This window comes from Amblyraja radiata, chromosome 4 (assembly GCF_010909765.2).
Source record: "Amblyraja radiata isolate CabotCenter1 chromosome 4, sAmbRad1.1.pri, whole genome shotgun sequence".
NCBI classification, from domain to species: Eukaryota; Metazoa; Chordata; class Chondrichthyes; order Rajiformes; family Rajidae; genus Amblyraja; species Amblyraja radiata.
In genome coordinates this window covers 74,289,532-74,305,771 of record NC_045959.1, presented here as the reverse complement: position 1 = coordinate 74,305,771, position 16,240 = coordinate 74,289,532, and the positions used below count along the sequence as shown (strand labels likewise).

Genomic DNA, 16,240 nt, shown 5'->3' with positions numbered 1-16,240 from the left:
AATACTGGCAACTTTAGGAGGATGTTGCCAGGACTACAGGTTACAGGTGTCAGAGGTTATGAGAAGGCAGAAGAATGGGGTTAGGAACGAGAGATAGATCAGCTATGATTGAATGGCGGAGTAGACTTATTGGGCCGAATTTTGCTCCTACCACTTATGATATTATGACTGGAGGGTCTAAGCTACAGGGAGATGTTGAGTAGGCTGGAACTCTATTCCTTGCAACGCAGGAGGATGAGGGGTGATCGTCTAGAGGTGAATAAAATCATGAGAAGAATAGATTGGGTAGATGCACACAGTCTCTTGCTCAAAATGGGCGAATCGAGGACCAGAGGACATAGGTTTAACGTGAAGTGGAAAAGATTTAATAGGAATATGAGGGGTAACTTTTTCCACACAAAGGGTGGTGGGTATATGGAACAAGCTGCCAAATGAGGTAGTTGAGGCAGGGACTATCCCAATGTTTAAGAAACAATTAGGCAGGTACATGGATAGGACAAGTTTGGAGGGATATGGACCAAGCGCATGCAGTTGGAACAAGTGTAGCTGGGACAGGTTGGCCGGTGTGGGCAAGTTGGGTTGAAGGGCCTGTTTCCACGCTGTATTGCTCTCTGACTGTGTAATCAGTTTCAGGAGATCCATCTTTCTCCATTGCTGTCCCTCCTTTCTCAACTTTGGAATCAGATTGAAGTGGGAAAGGGTTGAGAAGGAATAAAGACAATGGCACAGTGTTATCAATTACAATTGCAGACTAGTTTGTTATTTGTTCAAATAGCAGTCAAAGACCTTTGTACATATTCATATACAATACGCTTCAGTAATATGTAGATCAGAAAGTTTTTGTTATTTTTTCCAGTTCCTCTTTTGCAAAGTACTAATGGAAAATGTGAGCCACAGTGTTATTTTTTGCTAACTGATGCATCTGCACTGAAGAAGCAAAATTAGTATCTTGTGGTGAAGTGGCTAGAAATCTTACTGAAAAAAAAATAATTCTAACATTTCCCACATTCAATACAATGTGGTTTCCCTTGATAAGGTGAACTAAACAAACACATAAAATAAAAGACAGGCACTCCGAAAAGTTGCTCCCACCCTAGACGGCCTGACAAAGTCTTTCTCGCAATTGTTTGAGATAATCCCCTCATCTCCCATCCCCATTCCACATTTCCCTTTTATCTTCCTTCCCTCCCCCTGTCCCTTCCACCCATATCCCTCCCTCCAACTTTACATTTCATCCTCTTTTCTTTCCTCATCTGACACGCATGTGTCTCCTTATTACTCCTGGCCTTTAACACAATCAACCCATTTACCAAACAAATCCCCTTACCTCTATCCACCTATCATTTGCCAGGCTTTGTCCCACTTCCCACCAGTCTTTCCCAGCTTTCTCCCCCCCCCCCACCCCCCACCCCCGACTCTAATCAGTCTGAAGAAGGTTCTCGACCCAAAACATTGTCTGTTGATTTTCCTCCTCAAGTGGCAAATTACAGCTGAATATGATCTAAAAGGATAAAATAATTTTTGTAAAGTAACTCAATTCAACCACCAATATGAATTTGAGAGAATGTCATATTGGCCAGGAATCAATTTGGACAGGATTTGTGTTGGCAAGGAGAAGAGGTAGCATTTGAACACCATGCATCATTCATCCCAAAGCTATGAAAGCAAATACCAATAGAAAAGTACAAAATAAAATTAGTGAATCATGGCAGAAAGATGAATTGAAACTTTCAGCCACAAAACTGTCTGTTGTAATAACATCTGTGAAGTTCCTAGAAGTCAGGTGTGTAGGAAGGAACTACAGATGCTGGTTTAAACCAAAGATAGGCATGAAAAGCTGCATTCTGTAACTCAGCAGGACAGACAGCATCTCTGGAGAGAAGGAATCGGTGACGTTGCGGGTCAAAACCCTTCTTCAGACTGGTTAGGGATAAGGGAAACAAGAGAAATAGATGATGATGTACAGAGATAAAGAATAATAAATGATAGATATGCAAAAAAGTAACGATGATTGAGAAAAACGGGCCATGGTTAGCTGTGTGTTTGGTGAATATGAGAAGTTAGTGCGACTTGGGTGGGGGATGGATAGAGAGCGAGGGAATGCCGGGGCTACCTGAAGTTAGAGAAATCAATATTCATACCACTGGGCTTTAAGCTGCTCAAACTAAATATGTTCCTCCAATTTACGTGTAGCCTCACTCTGACAATGGAGGAGACCTAAAACAGAAAGGTCTGTGTAGGAATGGGAAGGAGAATTAAAGTGTTTAACAACCGGGAGATCAGGTAGGTTCAGGCGGACTGAGCGAAGGTGTTCAGCAAAACGATCGCCCAGTCTACGTTTGGTCTCGCCGTTGTATAAGAGTCCACATCTTAAACAATGGATACAGTAGATGAGGTTGGAGGAGGTGCAAGTGAACCTCTGCCTAACCTGAAAGAGCTGTCAGGGTCCCTGGACAGTCGAAGAAGGAAGTATAGGGATAGGTGTTGCATCTTCTGCGGTTACAGTGGAAGGTACCTTGGTAGGGAGTGTTTGGGTGGGTATGGATGAGTTAACCAGGGAGGTGCAGAAGGAACGGTTTCTGCGGAAAGTGGAAACGGGTGGAGATGGAAAGATGTGACAGGTGTTGGGATCCCGTTGGAGGTGGCAAAAATTTTGGAGGACTATGTCTTGTATGCGATGGCTGATGGGGTGAAAGGAAAGGACTAGGAGGAGTATGGGCGGAGCTGCGGGGTACCAAGGAGCCATGAGTGAGGGCCACATCCATGATGGGAGAGGGGAATCCCTATTCCGTAAAAAATTAGGTCATCTTGGATGTCCTGGTATGGAACACCTCATCTTGGGTGCCGATGGGTATTGGGTGAAGATGGAGGAATTGGGAGTAGGGGAGAGAATCTTTGCAGGAAGCAGGGTGGGAAGAAGTGTAGTCAAGATAGTTGTGGGAGTCAGTGGTTTTGTAATAGACGTCAGTCGATAGTCTATAAAGTAAATTTGAGTGATGGATTGGTGGTGAAGTCCATGAGTTCTGCATGGGTGCAGGAGGTAGCACTGCTGTAGTTGTCAGTGTAATGGAGATAGAGTCGGGGATAGGGCCAGTGTACGCTTGGAACAGGAATTGTTCAACGTACCTTATAAAGAGGCATAGCTGGGACCCATGTGGGTGCCCATAGCTACGCCGTGACTTGGAGGAGTGGAAGTAGAAGTTGTTGAGGGTGAGGATCAGCTCCGCTAGGTGGAGTAATTGGATGCTTCTGCCTACAATGTTGCAATATGGATGAAACATACATACAACTTTTTCACCAACATCTTCATGGTCTAATCCTAGTTTATTATTTATTTATTTTTTCTTTCACTCATCCTTTCTGTTTTCACTACATTTACACGATGGGGCTCTCTGTACCTCAAATATCAGATTCTTCCTCAAACTATTTTGAAGGAAAATAAAGTTTCTTATTCACATCTAACTACACTTTTTAAGATATCTTCCTATCTTTTGCAGCCAGTCTGCAAAATGCTATGTCTTGTACATGGAAAATAGAGTGTGTGTAAAACTCAGAGTAATTGGCAGAGCAGCACAAGCTAATCAAAGGCAGGAAATTCCTAGTGTCGTCAGTCCCATATATCATGCAAAGGACAGGAATTTGATGTGATTTAAACTAATGATTTGAATGGGTATCAAGGACATAATATTGACTATTTTTTCTTCTTCAAAATATAACAATCAAGAATAGAACAAAACACAAAGTGCTGGAGGAACTCAGCCGGTCTATATCTGGGGAGGGAATAGACAGGCAAACTTTCGGGTCGGGACCCTTCTTCGGCCTGGAGAGGACAGAAATTAATCAGGAATGGGTTAAAAAAAGTCAGGTGTGAAAAAGCAGGGAAATTAAGGACATTAATCAACAATAGGAATCTTAAGTTTGCCACATTTACCAGTCAATGCCAGTCAACAGAAATAAGGATGATGGGTGGGCAAGTCTTGGACACTTGGTCCCATCTAGATGTGTTGTAAGCAATGCAAGATGCATAGTAATGGAGATTTGGCAAATAATGACCACAGTGCTACCAATTGCTTAATTCAAATGCTTAGACAGTGCATCTTAATGTTTTGAATTTGTGAAAGGTCAAACATACAGATAAAATGCCTAAAAAGTAAATTTGAGGGGTAAGAAGCCAATTGATTTGAATTCCATTATGTATTATGTCTAACACCAAGAAGGTTCTTTTTGATCTAGTCAATATCAATTGTAAGTTTCCTTGAGAAGATAAAATATAAATCGGGAAAAAAGATAGATCCCCAGAATTAACCAGTACTCAACATTACCTTAACTATTAAGGTATAGCAAGTACTTGACACAATTTGATATTTAATGTTTTAGTGTGGTTGGGAATGAAGCCTACTTGCCTGAGAGTCCATCAAATTAATGCTAGTAATATTGTCTTTGGCAAATCTTTGAGAAGGTTACTATTTGTTACAAAGAGGTGGGAATGGTTGTGGAATCTTGTTACTGCAGAACAACACCTGCCACTGAAGGTCACTAAACAGCAACTGCCAAAGCATTGGAAGGGTATTCCAAAATAATTAATGTCACTCGCAGGATGCAGCATCTGTTATCATTGTTCCCCTTTTCACAAAGTTGCTTCCAGCAGTTAGTGGAATTAACATCAGAATATTCTTATCAAACAGAAAAAGTAAAATTTTCATAAAGAAACCCTCCATGTGGTTACGTCATCTGCAGCCAAAAATCTGCATCTAAATTTTCTGCCACCGGATTTGATTATTCTAATATGTTAGCTGTTCTATCCCCCTGCCAACAATCTCACAATTCATTTTAAGGTGCGAGATAGACACAAAGTGCTGGAGTAACTCAACGGGTCAGGTAGCAATCTTTGGAGAAAAAGAATGAGTGATGTTTCGGATCGGAACTCTTCTTCAGTGAGGGGTGGTGGGGCGAGGGGGGAGTTGACCCTGAGCTATGTAATAGCTCAGTTGTGTAGTTCATTCTGTAACAATTTTGTATTATTTCTGAGCAAGATTAAAGTAGAGGCTAGGATCTCATCAATAATATTAAGCTGTATAGATGGAGTAACTCAGCAGGACAGGCAGCATCTTTGGAGAGAAGGAATGGGTGACGTTTTGGGTTGAGACCCTTCTTCGGACTCGACCCGAAACGTGACCCATTCCTTCTCTCCAGAGATGCTGCCTGTCCGACTGAGTTACTCCAGCAATTTGTGTCTATCTTTGGTTTAAACCGGCATCTGTAGTTTATTCCTACACAGCTAAATAATCAAGTACCCTAGGTCTGAATTTTCAAAATATTAAAGTGGGAATTATTAGTGTTCATAATGTTTTTGGGCCAGTTTAGCTGCACTTTATGTTATGACAGACTTCAAAACTTTTCTTCAGTTTTATCGTTACAGAAAATTGAAATCTTTATGAAAACAATATGCAAATAAATGAGGTAGTATTGTTTGATCCCTTTTCATGAATAATTATTTCAATACTTGTTCCATCACTTTTTGAATGTTTCACCCCAGAGAGGGAAATGAACACCATTTTAGAATTTCATCCCAATGAAACAATAGGTTACCCATTATTTGCTCACGTTATTCAGTTATAATATTATGGATTTTCATATCTCCAGACAATCAAAAATTGCTTCAAAGTATGGAGTCTAAGGATTTAAAACAAATAGGTGAGAATGTTTAACAGCATGTACAGAAAGGACTTTTCTTTGCGTTTTCAACATTTTCCATTTCATAAAAATATTCTGGTGTTAATTCTGCCAAATGTGGGAAGCAACCAGAGTCCCACTTGCCTGCACTTGGTCCATAACCCTCCAGACCTGTCCTATCCATGTAACTGTCCAACTGTTTCTTAAATAATGGGACAGTCCTGGCCTCAACTACCTCCTCTGGCAGCTTGTTCCATACACCCACAACCCTCTGTGTGAAAAATTTACCCCTCGGATACCTATTAAAGCCTTCACCTGAAACTATGTCCTCTGGTCCTCAATTCCCCTGTAGACAATAAACAATAGATAATAGAATAGGTGCAGGAGTAGCCCATTTGGCCCTTTGAACCAGCACCGCCATTTAATGTGATCATGACTGATCATCCACAATCAGTACCCCGTTCCTGCCTTTTCCCCATATCCCCTGACTCCGCTATTTTTAAGAGCCCTATCTAGCTCTCTTGAAAGTATCCAGAGAACTGACCTCCATCGCCCTCTGAGGCAGAGAATTCCACAACTCACAACTCTCCGTTTGAAAACGTGTTTCCTCTTCTCTGTTCTAAACGGCTTACCCCTTATTCTTAAACTGTGGCCCCTGGTTCCCAACATCGGGAATATGTTTCCTGCCTCTAGCATGACCAAACCCTTAATAATCTTATATGTTTCAATAAGATGCCCTCTCATCCTTCTAAATTCCAGAGTTTCCAAGCTCAGCCACTCCATTCTCTCAGCATATGACAGTCCCGCCATCCTGGGAATTAACCTTGTGAACCTATGCTGCACTCGCTCAATAGCAAGAAAGTCCTTCCTCAAATTTGGAGACCAAAACTGCACACAATACTCTAGGTGTGGTCTCACTAGGGTCCTGTAGGACGGAAGGACGTCTTTGCTCCTTTACTCAACTCCTCTTGTTATGAAGGCCAACATGCCATTCGCTTTCTTCACTGCCTGCTTACTTTAATTGACAATGAACAAGGACCCCAGATCCCATTGTACTTCCCCTTTTTCCAACTTGACACCATTTAGATAATGATCTTCCTTCCTGTTTTTGCTACCAAAGTGGATAACCTCACATTATCCACATTAAACTACATCTGCCATGCATCTGCCCACTCACCCAACCTGTCCAAGTCACCCTGCATTCTCATAGCATCCTTCTCACAGTTCACACTGCCACCTAGCTTTGTGGCATCTGCAAATTTGCTAATGTACTTGTAATCCCTTCATCTAAATCATTAATACATATTGTAAATAGCTGCAGTTCCAGCACCGAGCCTTGCGGTACCCCATAGTCACTGCCTGCCATTCTGAAAGGGACCCGTTAATTCCTACTCTGGATAAAAGACTCTATGCATCTATCCGATCTATTCATCTCATGATTTTGTATACCTCATGATCCCGTAAATCTTTTCTGAACCCTTTCAAGCTTGACAATACCTTTCCTATAATATGGTGCCCAGAACTGAACACAGTTTTCTAAATGCGGTCTCACCAACGTCTTATACAACTGCAACATGACCTCCCAACTTCTATACCAAATACTCTGACTGATGAAGGCCAAAGTCCCAAAAGCCTTTTTGACCACCTTATCTACCTGCGACTGGACCTTCAAGGAACTATGCACTTGTACTCCTAGATCCCTTTGCTCTACAACACTACCCAGAGGCCTACCATTTACTGTGTAGGTCCTGCCCTTATTCGACATCCCAAAATGCAACATCTCACACTTCTCTGTATTAAATTCCATCAACCATTCCTCCACCCACCTGGCCAATCGATCCAGATCCTGCTGCAATCATTCACAACCTTCTTCACTATCTGCAAAACCACTAACTTTTGTATCATCAGTGAATTTGCTAATCTTGCCCTGTATGTTCTCATCCAAATCATTGATGTAGATGACAAACAGTAACTGGCCCAGCACAGAACCCTGAGGCACACCACTAGTGACAGGCATCCATTCTGAGAAGCAATCTTCCACCATCACCCTCTGCTTCCTTCCACGGAGCCAATTTGCCATCCATTCAGCTATCTCTCCTTGGATCTAACCTTCCAGAGCAACCTACTATGCGGCCACTTTGCCAGATGTTGTACAAGAAAGGATTGTGGCTGAATAGAAAGAAGACAATAACCACTCCCACATAATAACTAAACCAACACCCAGAGACCCAGAAACAGGCCGCATGCTGATTTCTCAGATGGTGACCAATTCAAGATTCAATGGCATTATCATTCCCAAATTCCCACACCATCAATATCCTGGAGCTGGGGGTAAACCATAAAAGTAGTCACCATTTACCAGGAACTGAACCGGACCGACCGATAGTGGGATGTTAGAAGATGAATCACTCCCAAGATCTTTCTACCATCTTCAGGAGCATGCTGAAATGCTCTTCACTTGCCTGAATGAGTCCAATGACAGTGAATCTCATGAAACTTGATGCAATCCAGGGCAAAGCAACTCCCTGGACAGCAACTCATCAACATCCCAAACATTCATTCCCTCCTTCACCAGTACACAGTGGCCAGTGTGTACTGTCTCCAAAATGCTGCTCTGACAGTACCTCCCATTCCCATGACCTCTACCACAAGGAGGACAAAGCAACAGGTACGAGCTCCAAACTGCCGAGACTCGTATTTAATCCTGGGTTTGGGTACTGTCTATGTGGAGTTGGCATGTTCTCCCTGTGCCGGCTTGGAATTCATCTGTGTGCTCTCGTTTTCTCCCACATCTCAAAGGCATACAGGTTGGCCACTGTAAATTGCCCATACTCTATGGGCGAGTGATAAAATCTAGGGGACTTGTTGGGAATGTGGGTTTAATGGAGGAATAGCATAAATGCATGGTTAATTGTGGGAGTGATCCATTTCTGTGCAACATTTAACTGTGTTCCTTGAGCTCTGGGAAATACAGCACTAATCTTAAATTAGATATGCAAATATGTTGGACTGCATTTAAATATTATCATGAAGTATGTTCCTTTGGGATGAAAAACTACTGGTGTGCAAAACCAGGCTGTAGTTACAGGAGTGAGAATAGGCATATACAGGACAGATCAGAGCATGGATAAGCAACTTTACATTTTTAACCATTAATTGACATTTGCCTGCCTCATGTTAATAATGACCCCATTGTTTTATGTGATGGAAGCATTATTCTCAAATTCTGGACCAAGCATCTTGACAAGAAAGAAAACGAGGATGAGAGAAAAAGTCATATCTACAAAGTCCTGTATTCATAATCCATGGACATCCAGTGAAATGTTATTTTGGAATAAAAACACTTTTTTAGTGAATGAGAAGCCAAGTGTCATCACTGTTGTAATGAAAGTAGGAAACCAATTTGAAAGAACGTTCTCTAAAGGCGGACTGAAGACATGTTCCATGCAAACTATGCAAAGTAGGACATTTTAAATGGGTTGCATCTTATTTTCAGATATTCACTGACCTGTGCTGAGAAATCAATCATCTTTGGTAACACCAGTCTTCGTCCTTCATCGGTTTTCAGGAAATCTAGTAAACTGCCTGCAATTTAAGAAATATACTCGATGAACAGAGGATTTAAAAGCAACAAGCAATTACCCATTTGCAAAACACTAATTAGTCTTTAATCTGTAGTGTTGAAAACATTTTAGTTCAATAGATTTAAGAAATTAATTTTAAAGTAATACATTTACATTTAATATCTCTGGAGTATAACTGTCCTTTCAGTTTAGTTTACAGATATAGTGCATACAATTAGCGTGCAATTTCCTCTTATACCAAGCCAATTAGCCTACAAACCTGTATGTCTTTGGAGTGTAGGAGGAAACCAAAGATCTCGGAGAAAACCCACGTGGTCACGGGAAGAATGTACAAATTTCGTACAGACAGCACCCGTAGTCGAGATTGAACTCGGGTCTCCGGCGCTGCAAGTGCTATAAGGCAGTAACTCAGCACTGTGCCACCGTGCCATCATTTGTAAGATTTGCTTCAATAATAAACATTAAGAATACTGGGAGATTTTTCGCAGTCTGTGTGCAGATTTTGCAGTTTACTTATGTGTAAGAAGGAACTACAGATGCTGGTTTAAACCGAAGATAGTCTAAAGAAGGGTCTCGACCTGAAATGTCACCCATTCCTTCTCTCCAGAGATGCTGCCTGTCCCACTGAGTTACTCTAACCTTTTGTGTCAATTTGCAGTTTATTTATGTCTATGTAGCCTTTTCGGAATTCACAACTCATATACTTGCATTATTGCAATTACTGCCACGCTGTATGATGCTATGCGACTCATAAAGTCAATAATGCTGAGATGTCTCCTTTGTTCAGTTGCAGCACCCTTCTCAAATCAGAAGGCAACAGGAATTACAATACAATGATATACGAACATCTCATATTCCACTTGAGTTACTTACGATCCAATGGTATGCACATAGAATTTCCCAATTTCAGGTAACCCACTACTCCAGTGTTGTCTGTCTACAGAGGGATACAGACACAGATGATTCCATCTGCCTATCACCTCCTCCTCATCTGATTCTATATACTGTATTACTTACCAGCCTTCATCATGAGGTCATAAATGATAGGAGCAGAATTAAGCCATCAAGTCTACTCTGCCATTCCACAATGGCTGATCTCTCTCTCCCTCCTAACCCCATTCTCCTGCCTTCGCCCCATAACCCCTGACACCCGTATGAATCAAGAATCTATTTATCTCTGCCTTACATAAAATCCATTGACTTGGCCTTCACAGCTGACTGTGGCAAATAATTCATCTCAACCTCCTCCGTACCTCAACCCATCAAGTACTAAATAGATTGCTATATGCTGGCAATCTTTCCTCTGCCCTTTCATTCCTGTTTCTGGGACTCGACATCAGCTTATGCCTTTTGTTTCCACTGATGATGCTTGACCCGTTGAGTTCTTCGAGCTTGAGTTTGTTTGTTGAACACAGTTATGAGCTTCCCACACATATTTTCCCATCTACATTTAATTCCTAGTGTGTACATACTTAAAAAATGTCAAAGGGGGAAGAAATGAAGCAGAGGTTTTGGGATAAAGTGGGGTCGAGGAGAAGAGAAGAGAAATAGAGTGGACAAATTAAAGCTGACAAAATGTAGAATTTTATCTCTGGATTGAGTGCTGTCTGTTATCCTCTTCCATCGCTCATACGCTTGGTACACTAGAGCAGATCGTAGGGTTGAGTGGAGCACACTTTTCAGGTAAACAAGATTCTTCTGGGCAAAAGTACATTTTCCAGCTTAAGAAGGTTGGGAAGAAAAGCAAGGATAAGCCCTATTTTATAGCTCCTCTAATAATCTACATGGAAGGAAATGAAGAGCGTTCATTGACATATATTTAAATTTACTTGGAGCTCCTTTCAATCTTTTTCATGTTAAAAATGTTTGTTCAGAATTGAACGGAAAAACAACATATTTAATCTTATTGTGCATATTTAATAATAAATTAGGGGCTGAAATTTTCTGAAACATGTTGCTAAAGATCAATTTGACCCACTGCCGTGCTCAATCCAATTTCACAGTTGCTTGTTATTCGTTCAAAGAAGTTGAAGACAAACTGTGCGGAGAAAGTCCAATTCTAAACCCAACAAGATCAAGTGCAGGATTATTCTAGTGTAAGCAAACTATAGTTGTGCAAAAGTTTGACCTACTTAATCATCCCACTATGCTAAGATGAGAGGAGCAAAGTTAAAGTTAGGGGGTCAAAGTTAAGGTGAGAATGGCATAGTTTAAAGATGTGCAGGCCAAGTTTTTGTTTTATGCACAGTAACGAACGTGCCTGGATCAGGCTGCCATGGGTGGTGGTGAAGGCAGATATGATAATAGCATTTAAGATGGGCACATGGATATGGAGGGAAATGGATCACGTGCAGACAGAAGAGATTACTTGAACTTGGCATTACCTTCAGCACGGATATTGTGGGCCAAAGGACCTGCCCGTGCTGGACTGCTCTATGTATGTGTAGTTCTCGAGTTCAACTGACCTTTGCTCATATATTCAGCGATAATGTAAATCGGATCTCCTTTGGTCACCACTGCATAGAGCCGCACCAGTCGATCATGTAAGAGCTTTTTCATGAGGTTAGCTTCTTCGAGGAAGGCTTCCACTGACATAGTGCCTGGTTTCAAATTTTTGACAGCTACCTTTGTAGTATTGTTATAATAACCTGAAACAAAATGGAACAAGTTCTTACGTAATTCCAGCAACAGTAACTGGATCAACATCTTTGCTTCTTTATAAACACAAATTAAATGTAGTATTTACTTTTCTGTATTGACACCACCCATAAAGCATTCAGAGACAAAAGGAACTATAGATGCTGGTGTTAATATTGGCTAAATTAAATACACCATAAAATGGAGGATCCCTGCACTTGTCAGAATTGCTTAACCCTTGTCAGCTGCACTTTGCAGGCTTTGATTGGCGCCAGCCAGTCTAGGCTCAGACTGATATGCAGGATGGCAAGGAATCCAGTTGTTCTCCATCTTTCTCTTAAATTGATAACATGTATAGTGGTTTTGCAAACTACCCTTAAATGCATAATTTCTATTGGATCCCTGCAAAAGCATTGTAAAACAGTATACATAATGTTATCATCCTGTTAATTGATGATTGGTCGAACTGTTGAGCCTTGGAGAAATTGTTTGAATCTCGGGGCACATGTTTCAATGTTTGTTCTTGTTAGCTTCCTTCAAGAGCTTTCTTTCTTATACAATGTATGAGCAGTTGTATTATTGGGTTAGGAAAATGCCTGTTATGTATGGGGTTAATCGATATCTGTAATTCGGTTATTAAGAGACCACACCCGTGTGGTTCGGCCCCTTGAGGTCCCGGGACATATAAAAGTCCACTACCACGAGGTTCAGCGTCGATCTTCTGGGAGAGCACTTTGGACTGCATGAACTTCTGGAGTGCCTCTGTCTGAGCGAGGCCTGGAGGGCGTGAACAGGCAGACGCGAGGATCGAACCCGCGGTGGGATGGGTACAGTAGTTGAACTGTGACGCGCTTTTGGTAAAATACAATTTAGTTGTTTCAAGTGCTTGATTCAGTGTTTTTACTGAAACTAGACTGGGGGAAAGCTTAAAAACAAGCAATTATCATTGGCGGCTCATCCGGGATCTCAACGGATCCCCAAACACAAGTTTGCGATCAAGGGTGTTGAGCTATTTCGATCGTGTGCAGAAATCAGGCCCACGGTGCAGTTTTCGCATTGATTTTCGGAGTTGGAGCAGATCGATCATTTGCAGGCTTGTGAAAGGGTATAATCTAGATCATTAGAAAAGAGTCTAGCAAGCATGGGAGAGTCGTTAGCACGCCTTTGGGTTGGAGGCCCATAAAACCAGGCTGGGGTTAGAGGCCCTGCTGGGGTTGGGCTAGAGGCCCTTTCCTGTGTTAGAGGCCCAAAACCTGGTCGTAGTTGGCAGACTGCAGCTGCTTTAACGAGAGCCAAACACACTTCATCGGGCGAGGGGTGGCCCAGGGTTAGGCTTGGTATCCGAATTGGTGGGGTATTAAAATACAGGTCTCGCCTTCGATTGGTTAGTTGCCGGGAGTGTGAATTGAAAAGGTGCACTTCGAAAACGGCATCGATAATTCACAGCGCGAAGCGGCTAGGCACTGGATCCTCGGTACTTAGCAGAGCGGTGTGTCTGTGTGTAGGTATCTGAGTCTCTCCCTGAAGTGACAGACAGAGAGCCTCGAGAAGGTACCAGGCTTGCACGGACAGAGTACAGATTGGCCAGTTACTCCAGTCCGTCCAAGAATTCAACTGAGCAATTTTAGTTTGATTCGAGAGCCAGCGTGGTAGAAAGATACGCACTAAAAATTAGGAGTTCGAGTTTATGTTTGCAAAGACAAATTTTCAAATACTGGATTTCATTTTGAAATTCTGCCAGTAAGGTGGAATTCGAATTCCTGTTTTTAGAACTTCGGAGTTGGTGCATGTCCGTGATCGATTCCGAATAGCGGCTGATCAACAGTGAATAGTAACCCTCTGGTCGATTGTTGGCTAATACCTGATAGCGAAGAGTACCTGAGAGACGGGAGCCTTCTTACTCGATGAAAAGTAATCCGAATAGCGAAGGGTACCCCTAATTCTGTCGAACTTAGAGAGGAGGGATAGAGACCCCCCTATAGGTCCAATCTTAGCAGAGGGATATTAACATTTTGGAGGAAAAGTAATCATTTAAGGAATTAGTACCCCTCAGCAAAGAGTAAACTAGGAAGGGGAAAATCTTCGGTATCAGAGGGAGAGGTTCACTGCGTGGTATCGGCGTGACGCGACGTCGAGATCGAGTGTTCATGAATTGTGCGCTAGTGCTTTAAATTGTTTTGTAAATTGTAAAAATCTAGCTTTCCGTATTGTTATAGGATCTGGATTTTGTAAATATTCTCTGTATGTAAATAAACTTAGAGTAATTAAAAGTTAAGGTTTAGATCGTGTTAAGTCCACGGAGTTACATTTGTGTTGCTGCTTGTGAGAGTGTTTACAGATTTTTTAAATTGAAGTGAGAGTGAAAGTTAGATATTTGTATTTGTTTGGATTGTATTAATCTGAATCAGGGTGGTTAGATCAGGGGTTGTACTCCTTTGATCGCTGCGTTGGAGGAGGAGTCATCTCGCTGACCGAACGTGCCACAAGGAGGTTTTTTAGAGTGCGTGATTTGATTTGTATTAAGTGAATGTTTTTGATTGATGTAGGAGTGGACATTGTGCCTTCCCTCACAGTGGTATCCACTGTGGGGGGATGATTTTCTGTCTCTACGTAATCCTGTTAGTCTCTGTCCAAGATGGCTGCCGTGAAGGGAGAGTGGACGCTGGCGCGCTTTGGCTGCCGCTGCTCTCTCTTCACATTGTGTTTTTGATTTTCTGTTTTTGGACTGAATTCTGTTTTTAGTTTGTGTCTCTGTGATGTCTTTATTATTTATTTTACTCTGTTTATATGTTTATATTCCTGTTAATCTGTGTAAGGTGTCCTTGAGATGTCTGAAAGGCGCCCAACAAATAAATTTATTATTATTATTATTATTATTCGCTTTCTTCACTGCCTGCTGTACCTACATGCTTACTTTCATAGACTGATGAACAAGGTCCCCCAGATCCCGTTGTAATTCCCCTTTTCCCAACTTGATGCCATTTAGATAGTAATCTGCCTTCCTGTTTTTGCTACCAAAGTGGATAATCTCACATTTATCCGCATTAATCTTCATCTGCCATGTATCTGCCCATTCCCCCAACCTGTCCAAGTCACCCTGTATTCTCATAGCATCCTCCTCACAGTTCACACTGCCACCCAGCTTTGTGTCATCTGCAAATTTGCTAATGTTACTTTGAATCCCTTCACCCAAATCATTGATGTATATTGTAAATAGTTGAGGTCCCAGCATGGAGCCTTGCGGTACCCCACTAGTCACTGCCTGCCATTCTGAAAGGCACCCATTAATCCCTGCTCTTTGTTTTCTGTCTGCCAACCACTTCTCTATCCATGTCAGCACTCTACCCCCAATACCATGTGCCCTAATTTTGCCCACTAATCTCCTATGTGGGACCTTATCAAATACTTTCTGAAAGTCCAGGTACACTCCATCCATTGGCTCTCCCTTGTCCATTTTCCTAGTTACATCTTCAAAAAATTCCAGAAGATTAGTCAAGCATGATTTCTCCTTCCTAAATCCATGCTGACTCGGACTGATCCTGTTACTGTTATCCAAATATTCGGCTATCATCTTTTATAATTGACTCCAGCATCTTCCCCACCACCGATGTCAGGCTAACTGGTCTATAATTCCCTAATTTCTCTCTCCCGCCTTTCTTAAAGAGTGGGATTATATTAGCTACCCTCCAATCCACAGGAACTGCTCTTGAGTCTATAGAACATTGGAAAATTATTACCAATGTATCCACAATTTCTAGAGCCACTTCCTTAAGTACCCTGGGATGCAGACCATCAGGCCCTGGGGATTTATCAGCCTTCAGTCCCATCAGTCTATCCCACACCATTTCCTGCCCAATGTGGATTTCCTTCAGTTCCTCCGTAACCCCAGATCCTCTGGCCACTACTATATCAGGAAGATTGTTTGTGTCCTCCTTAGTGAAGACAGATTCAAAGTACCTGTTCAACTCATCTGCCATTTCCTTGTTCCCCATAATTTTTCGGTCTTCATGGGTCCAACTTTGGTCTTAACTAATTTTTTCCTCTTCACAAACCTAAAGAAGCGTTTACTATCCTGCTTTATATTCTTGGGTAGCTTACCTTCGTACCTCATCTTTTCTCCCCGTATTGTCTTTTTGGTTATCTTCTGTTGTTCTTTAAACATTACCCAATCCTCTTGCTTCCCAATCATCTTTGCTACGTTGTACTTCTGCACTTTAATTTTTATACTGTCCCTGACGTCCCTTGTCAGCCATGGTCGCCCCTTTCTCCCCTTGGAATCTTTCTTCCTGCTAGGAATGAACTGATCCTGCACCTTCTGTATTATTCCTACAAATACCTGCCATTTT

The 16,240-nt window shown here is 41.9% G+C and overlaps 1 protein-coding gene across 3 annotated transcripts in view; it reads right to left on the bottom strand.

Annotated features, from left to right (window-relative positions):
- Nucleotides 1-16,240, bottom strand: part of lyn (LYN proto-oncogene, Src family tyrosine kinase) — a 108,879-nt gene that overhangs the window by 27,126 nt on the left and 65,513 nt on the right. For all 3 annotated transcript variants that reach the window (XM_033019744.1, XM_033019743.1, XM_033019745.1), the window contains exons 9-10: nt 11,723-11,905; nt 9,182-9,258 (exon numbers count right to left, since the gene is read on the bottom strand). In XM_033019744.1, coding sequence (XP_032875635.1) covers nt 9,182-9,258; nt 11,723-11,905 — 260 coding nt within the window. The remainder of the gene's footprint in view (nt 1-9,181; nt 9,259-11,722; nt 11,906-16,240) is intronic.